This window comes from Rutidosis leptorrhynchoides, chromosome 8, assembly GCF_046630445.1.
Source record: "Rutidosis leptorrhynchoides isolate AG116_Rl617_1_P2 chromosome 8, CSIRO_AGI_Rlap_v1, whole genome shotgun sequence".
In the NCBI taxonomy this organism is placed as follows: domain Eukaryota; kingdom Viridiplantae; phylum Streptophyta; class Magnoliopsida; order Asterales; family Asteraceae; genus Rutidosis; species Rutidosis leptorrhynchoides.
The window spans coordinates 78,445,182-78,453,162 of NC_092340.1; the positions used below are offsets into that span (position 1 = coordinate 78,445,182).

The 7,981-nt window shown below is 38.5% G+C and overlaps 1 protein-coding gene across 1 annotated transcript; it reads left to right on the top strand.

Annotated features, from left to right (window-relative positions):
- Positions 1-5,198: 5,198 nt before the first annotated feature.
- Positions 5,199-6,099, top strand: LOC139863543 (uncharacterized). Its single transcript, XM_071852165.1, has 2 exons — positions 5,199-5,381; positions 5,479-6,099. The coding sequence occupies exons 1-2, from the start codon at positions 5,199-5,201 to the stop codon at positions 6,097-6,099; spliced, it is 804 nt and encodes a 267-aa protein (XP_071708266.1).
- The last annotated feature ends 1,882 nt before the right edge of the window (positions 6,100-7,981 follow it).

Here is a 7,981-nt window from a genome sequence, read left to right on the forward strand (position 1 = left end):
ATGTTTAATGCACAGTATCATTTACATAACACTTCGTTACGTTTTCAAGTTATAGTATATGTATCTATTTATATGTAATTGTTCACAAATCATTGAGAACAATCGAAAGGTATTTGAATAGTTCAAGAATTTTAGGATTCAACTTCATAGACTTTGCTTATCGTGTCGGAAACATTAAAGATTAAGTTTAAATTTGGTCAGAAATTTCCGGGCCATCACATAACCACTAACACACCTAGATGTTATGTAAATGGGTGCTATTTGGGCATGTGGTGACCCGAATGGGTGTGGAAACCTCGAATAGGTAAAACGGGTCTTTGATGACCTAAGTTGTCTTGTTAGTGTGAAAATGAGATAACATTGTGATTATATGTGTATTAAGACCCTAAATGGCTAGGGTTAGGGTTTTTGGCGAAGTTGACCCAATATTAGGGTTAAGTGTGCAAATGGGTCGAAATTGCACCATGGGCTAAAATGACACTAGAATGGTGAGTGAGTTGGTTGACCAACTTGATCTTGTGATTGATTATGTGCATAATGTAATAGGTACGTTACATTGAAGTTTGCAAGCTCAGTTATCCTTCACAATAGACTCTAAGGTGAGTGGAATAATTATATGCGTAGGTATATAATGTATTTATTTGTTGTAGCGTGAGATGTGAAGTGTCAATGTGCTAAGACACCACATTTCACGTGACGAGTGAAGTGTCGATGTGCTAAGACACCACTCAAAGTAATATGATGGGTGAAGTGTCGATGTGTTAAGACGCCACCCGGGGTGAAGTGTCAATGTGTTAAGACACTACCCGGAGTGAAGTATCGATGTGCTAAGATGCCACTCCAAGAGATTAACGGGTGAAGTGCCGATGTGTCAAGGCGCTACTCGAGGTGAAGTATCGACGTGTTAAGATGCCACCTCAAGTAAAATGAAGAGTGAAGTGTCGAAGTATTAAGACGCCACTCGGGGTGAAGTGTCGACGTGTTAAGACGCCACCCAGGGTGAAGTATCGACGTGTTAAGATGCCACCCGTGGGGTTAGTATACGATGTGTTAAGTGCATTAATGGTTGTTATGAACTCTGACGGTCTTTAAACACCGTTCCCTTGTTCAATTGGTTAACCATGATTATTGTGTTGTAGTGTAGCATAATATATATGCCTTTGCTGTTTCTAGCTTGCGGTATTGGAGGTTACTAGCTTTATACTTGAAATTGTAAGCTAACTGTGTTGCTAGCATGTATGCGGTATGTGTGTAAGTGGTTGCAAGTAGGTATATTATATATGTATATGTATAATTATTGCATTCACTAAGCATTTTGCTTACCCTCTCGTTGTTTATCTTTTTATAGGCTCCGGCGTTGATAAGGGTAAGGGCATTCGATTGGATTAGAGGTCCCGCTCGTGGTTTAGGAGACGCTTTTTGGTTTGATAGCTTTTGGATTTTGACCGAGATTTGGGTAGTTTAACCCCCAAACACCATGCTCATAGTGTCGTTTGGAAATTAAACTAATGTGGTCGAAACTCATGATTTGTACGAAACTCGTAAAACGACCATTGTGGGCCCTGTTTTGTAAAACTCGTTTCGATGTTGGAAATCTATTAGTTTTACTTATTTTGATATGTTGTGATAATTGGTTTCGTTGGATAGTGTCGGGAAGCGGGTGTTTCGTTCTAGCTTAATGGAAAACTGATCAGAACTTTTTAGCCCAATTGGACGCAGTCCAAAAAGGCAGGACACCGTCCAGGCCTTCAGTACTGGACGCCGTCCAGGAATCTGGAAGCCGTCCAGTTGTGCAGGTCCAGAATTTTTTTTTTTTGGGTCGTGTTTTGTTATAACGAGGGTTGGGTCGTTACATAGGATTTAGAAATTAGGGTTTTGGCTTTAGAAATTAGGGTTTTGGGTTTTGGCACCCAAAACCCTAAACCCTAAGCCCTAAACCCTAAACCCTAAGCCCTAAACTCTAAACCGTAAACCTTAAATTCTAAGTCGGGCTAAATCTTGAAAAATATTCACATATGATGTAAAAAAACGCTCGAAGAATAACATTCAGGAATAATATTACGTATGATGCATGTTATCAATTTTTTTTCGAGCATATTCCCGCCAAAAATGAGGTAAAATACTGTTAGAGAGTTTATAAATAGGAATAAGGAGGCATAATGTTAGATTGGTAAAAATAACTATCCTGCTATATAGTTTTGTATTCCTGCCATGCTAATTATCCCATACTAAAAGCTTCCCAAGATACAAGCATGACGTTACGCTTTGTAGACAAGGCTGGTTTTGCATTATATTTATGTTATAAAACAGGATGAAAAAATTACGCCGTTGGTACCTGTGGTTTGTTAACATTATCATGACAACACCTAAACTTTTATTTTTGCGTAGTTGGTACCTATGTTTTGTTTAACTTGCGTGATTGGTACCTCTAACTAACTATAGTCAAATTATAATGGTTAACCCCTCACATGTGCCACGCATGTGAGGGTATATTCGTCCGTTTACATAAATGATAGTAAAATTTACAATTCACAAAAATTTATTTCAACAAATCAACGAATAGAAGCACTCTGCATGCGATCAAATAGTACTCTTATCAATCATATCAAATTTACAATTTACACAAATTTATTTCAACAAATCAACAAATAAAATGTTATAACATATAAAAATTAAATCTCCCCAAAAAATCAACTCCTCAGGTCACCCGGTGGGTATTTGGGTCTTGTTAACTCGTCAAAATAAACTAAAAACGAATTCATCGTAATCGAATTCGATACTTGACTCGATCCACATTTTAATGATTAATGATCCTAATGATAATCATGTCGGTTTAGATATCGATACAAATTCGCTGTAATGGGGAAGACAAGTGCACGACACTTTCAGAAATCAATCCATTATTGATTAATTTTGTGTATTATTAAATCATTCAATTTGTATTTAACTAAGCGCTTTTTTAGGTTTATTCAGAAAAGATAGAATTAAAACATTCTGGTCGGAAGTTTGAGAAGAAGCTAGAGTTATATGCCACTAAGTATTGATTCAGTTTATGATTTTAACCTTGTACTATTTAAATGTACTCTTATGTATTTCTAACATGTGATTCATTGATACTGAAACTTAGATATCTTATTTGTTCTTTGCTATATTAATTAGTAATGAAGTAATGATGTTTATGTGTTAGTAATTTCACTTTGATTTAAGTTGGGCATTATTTCTTGAATCGAATTAGGGAACGTTTGTAATATAATTTGGGGGTTGATTTGCAGAGGTTAAAGATACAGTTGCTTTAGGTGCTCAAAAGGCGATCAAGAAGGTTTGTTTATGTTTTCGTTGATTAAACTCGTTTATGTTATAATAATTGTAGCTAAAATGGATGTCATTCACTAGCTTAATGGTAACCTTTAATATTTTCCTTTTTCACTATATGTATTTTGTACTATTCTCGTTGATGATAATCATGTCGGACAATCATACCCTCACATGCGTGGCACATGTGAGGGGTTAACCATTAAAATTTGATTGGAGTTAGTCTGAGTACCAACCACGCAAGTTACACAAAATCTAAGTACCAACTACGCAAGAAAAAAAGTTTAGGTGTTGTCATGATAATTTAAACAAACCACAGGTACCAACAGCGTAATTTTTTCAAACAGGATTGTAGTTGATAATCCGATTAGTTATTGAATCGTGAAATCAATTTCTCAATTTAGTATTTTGACCCAACAAGTCTTGGGTATCACGAAATCCAAATTGAGATAAGACAAAAACGTGATTCGGTTGCAGATAAGAACAATACGCAACTAAAGTATTAGAGAGGATGTGTGTTTCAGTGTTTGAAAATGAAAAGCCAGTAAATGGTTATAATTCAGTTGTTAAAACCAAAGGGTATAAATGTATAATCCTTCATTTTGGCGGGATAAGTCGATAACCGAAACGTCACGACATTTGGCGGAAAAATCGGTTGACAAGCAACTTTTTGATAAAACATATACGTCCTAAAATTACGGGGCGCTGGGTGCTGGGCCTTGGACACCACCAGGGGCGCTACCGCTTAGACCCCGCTATTTCCGTAATAGTATCTAGTGAGTACTCTAGTGAGGAGGAAGATGAGGAAATACCGAAGGATGATGATGAGTTCAGTCTGTTTAATGAGGTCCTAAGAAGTGAGGATGATGATGATGCTGAGGAATCCATGAAATCCGATGATTCAATGTGTTCAGGTCAAAAGATTTAGGCGGAGGTGAACTCTCCGGTTGGTGCTTAGGCACACACCATTGAAGATGAACAGTCTGGAAATATTGAAACTTGTGCAGACAACAATGATGACGAGGTGGTTAATGATACGCTCGAGGTGAATACTGGAGAAGGAATTAATTCCAAGAATAAGATTAATGACCTGGGAAACCCTAGAGGGGAGGTGTGTTTCTTGAGTGACCAATCAGATGAGATCCATTCGCATGTTAAAGAGGTGACTCTTAATATTCCAGTAAGTCCTGTTAAACCTCCTAACATTGTTGTTGATGGGCCAAATATCGAAGATAGGGTAGGGAGCGGGCCGAATATGTTTGGGCCGACACAAGATCCAAATTTTGGGCCCAATCACGAAAATAGTGGTGGAGTGGGTATTAATAAGGATACTGTTGGGCCTAGTATATCAATAATGGATGATGGATCAGAGGATACTGTGGAAAAGTCCAATGGACCTAATATGGGAGAATTGGGTTGTAATAAGAAAAAGGCATCGAAGGCCAAACTTCCAAAAGTAAAACACAATAGGAATATATCTTCTTCTGATAACATGGGTAATTTCTCTTATGTACCCGACAATAATAATAACCGCAGGGCTTCGAGTAGGGGTACAACAGAGGTCTCTTATTGCAGTGATTACTATTTGATAGCGATGACTAATTGTCGGGCATCTTTACAGATAATGAGATTTAAAAACAGGTTCAAGTGTGATTCGAATTGCGATAGAAACAAGAAGTTCAACTGTAGAACGTGTGGTAAGAGGGGGAGTAGAAAAGGTAAAAGATCAAAAGGAGATAAACCTCCTTTGAAGAAGTCATGTGATGGAAAAGAAAAATCACTCAACAGTGAGGAAGTGAGGAAATGTGGCGAACAAATTGGATTGAGGTGGTCTACCTCAACCCCTTTGTAAGTGTTCGCTAACCTTTCGTTTGTCTTGGTTCTCTATGAAGATCCTTTCTCTAAATGTTCGGGGGTTTGCGGTTGATGGGAAATTTGGGTGGGTTCGTAATATTTGCATGAAAGAACGACCATGTATAGCGGTTTTTCAAGAGACAAAGTGCAAAGAGGTCTTGGATGCGTGGGTGTACTCCTTATGGGGGATACAAATTGTGGGTATTATTAAAGAGGTGCGGTAGGAGAGTCGGGGGGTTTGCTAGTAGTTTGGGATAAAGGTGCTTTTGAGGTGGATAGCCATACCTTTTGTGAGTTCTTTTTAGCCATTAGAGGAGATGGAGGACCACGGGTAATGATTCTACCATTGTTAATGTTTATAGCCCTCATAATGACCGTAGCAAAAAACTTATGTGGGAGTATTTAGATAAGCTTTTGGAGAGTGTTAATTCTAAGTGGCTTCTATGCGGGGACTTCAATGAAGTTAGGACTTCTTCGGATCGTATGAATTCCCAATTTCATCAATGTCGGGCCGATAGATTCAACGATTTCATTGTTAGAAATAGTTTGATTGAAATCCCCCTTAATGGTAGAAAGTTCACGAGAATAAGCGATGATGGGGTTAAATTTAACAAACTCGATATGTTCTTGGTTTCGAATGATTTTCTTAGTCTTTGGGAAGATCTCTCGATTGTTTCATTAGATAGGAATCTCTCGGACCATTGTCCTTTGCTTCTTAGGGATAAGGTGCTTGATTACGGGCCGAGACCGTTCAAGGTTTTTGATGAATGGTTCAATTGTGAAGAGCTGGATAAAATAATTAGTGAGGCTTGGGTTCAACCTATTCAGGGATATAGGAAGGATTGTGTGTTTAGGGATAGGTTAAAGAACGTTAAGTTGGCGCTCAAATCTTGGAGTTTAAAAAACTTCTGTTCTCTTGATTCGTATAAATGAACTAAAGAACGAAGCAATGGAGTGGGAATTGAAAGCGGAATCTAATACTCTTAGTGAGTCGGATCGGGAAACATGGCTTGATTGTAGAAGACGTTGGGGGGAAAAAGAAAAAGTGAAAGCTAGTATGTTGAAACAAAAGAGCAAAGGTCAAATGGATTCTTGATGGGGACGAAAACTCAAAATTTTTTCATGCTACATTAAGAAGGAAATATAACAAGTGTAACTTCCGAGGTATAATGGTTGATGGGATTTGGCACGAAGATCCAAATTATGTTAAAGATACGATTTTTTTCTCATTTCAACAAGCTATTCGAAAAAAATTCGGTTGATAGGCCACGCATCTAGGGTGGTTTTGTCACGTGTGGGCAAACAGTGGGCAATCAAGTTAACTACGGGCCAAGGGCTGGCATACCTGTTAACCGTGGGCCTGACATTGCTCATGTTGGGCTGGTTTTTTATGATCCAGTGAATAACTTGAATGATAATCCGCAACAGACAGGTTCTATCGACCTCTTATGTAAACAGATAACAGATTGTGAAGCTAGGGAATTAGAAGATCCATTTTCGGAGGAGGAGATATGAGAGGCGATAAACGAGTGTGCTAGTAACAAAGCCCCGGGGCCGGATGGTTTCCACATGAGATTTTTCAAGAAATTTTGGGCAATTATTCGTGAGGATCTTGTCGCAGCGGTTCAATGGTTTTGGGAAAAGGGTGAGATCTCATACGGGTGCAACTCTTCCTTCATAACCCTTGTTCCCAAAAAGGTGGATCCGGTAAGTTTAAATGATTATAGACCCATTAGTTTCATTGGTAGTTTTTACAAAATCATTGCGAAATTACTATCGTTGAGGCTTAGGAAGGTTATTCCGTATCTTGTGGGGTTTGAGCAAAGTGCGTTTATTAAAGGGAGGAATATATTAGACGGCGTTCTTATTGCTAATGAATCTTACGAGTTTTTGAAAAGGAGTCGCATGAAAAGTATGTTGTTCAAGGTTGATTTTGAAAAGGCTTTTGATAGCCTAAGTTGGGAATTTCTTGATGATATGATGGGCTTTATGGGGTTTGGTGATAAATGGTGGGGTTGGATTTCTTCTTGCTTGAAAACGGCATCTATCTCGGTTCTCGTCAATGGATCGTCAACAAAAGAGTTTCGGCTTGGGAGAGGTGTAAGACAAGGTGACCCGCTCTCACCTTTCTTATTCATTATTGCGGCTGAGGGACTTAATTGGTTAGCAAAGTCGGCGGTTTCGAACGGACTTTATTGTAGGGTTAGAATCGGGAGTAATAATGTGCCAATCTCGCATCTCCAATATGCGGATGACACATTGTTTTTTGGGGAATGGAGTTTGAATAATGTTGAAAGCTTGATGAAGCTTTTGAAGTGTTTTGAGTTGTGCTCCGGATTGAAGGTAACTACAATAAAAGTAATCTTTTTGGTGTAGGAGGTGATTAAAGTGAAGTTGAATCCATGGCTAACTTATTTGGGTGTAAAGTTGGTAGTTTTCCTTTTATTTATCTCGGGTTGCCTATCGGTACGAAAATGAATAAATTTGAAAGTTGAAAACCGGTTATCGATAAGTTTGGGAAAAGACTTGCGGATTGGAAAGCGCGATCGATGTCCTTCGGCTGACGCGCTACCCTCGTTACTTCGGTTCTTAATAGTTTGTCTTTGTACTACCTTTCGCTCTTCCGTGCCCCGCCTTGCGTGCTTAATGAACTTGAGAGTATGAGAAGGAAATTTTTTTGGGGAGGGGTGGGTAACGAGTCAAAAATCTCGTGGGTAAAATGGAAGGATGTCATCCGTTCATACGCGGATGGCAGACTTAATTTTGGTTCTTTAAAATGTAAAAATTTAGCACTAATTGGCAAGTGGTGGTGGAG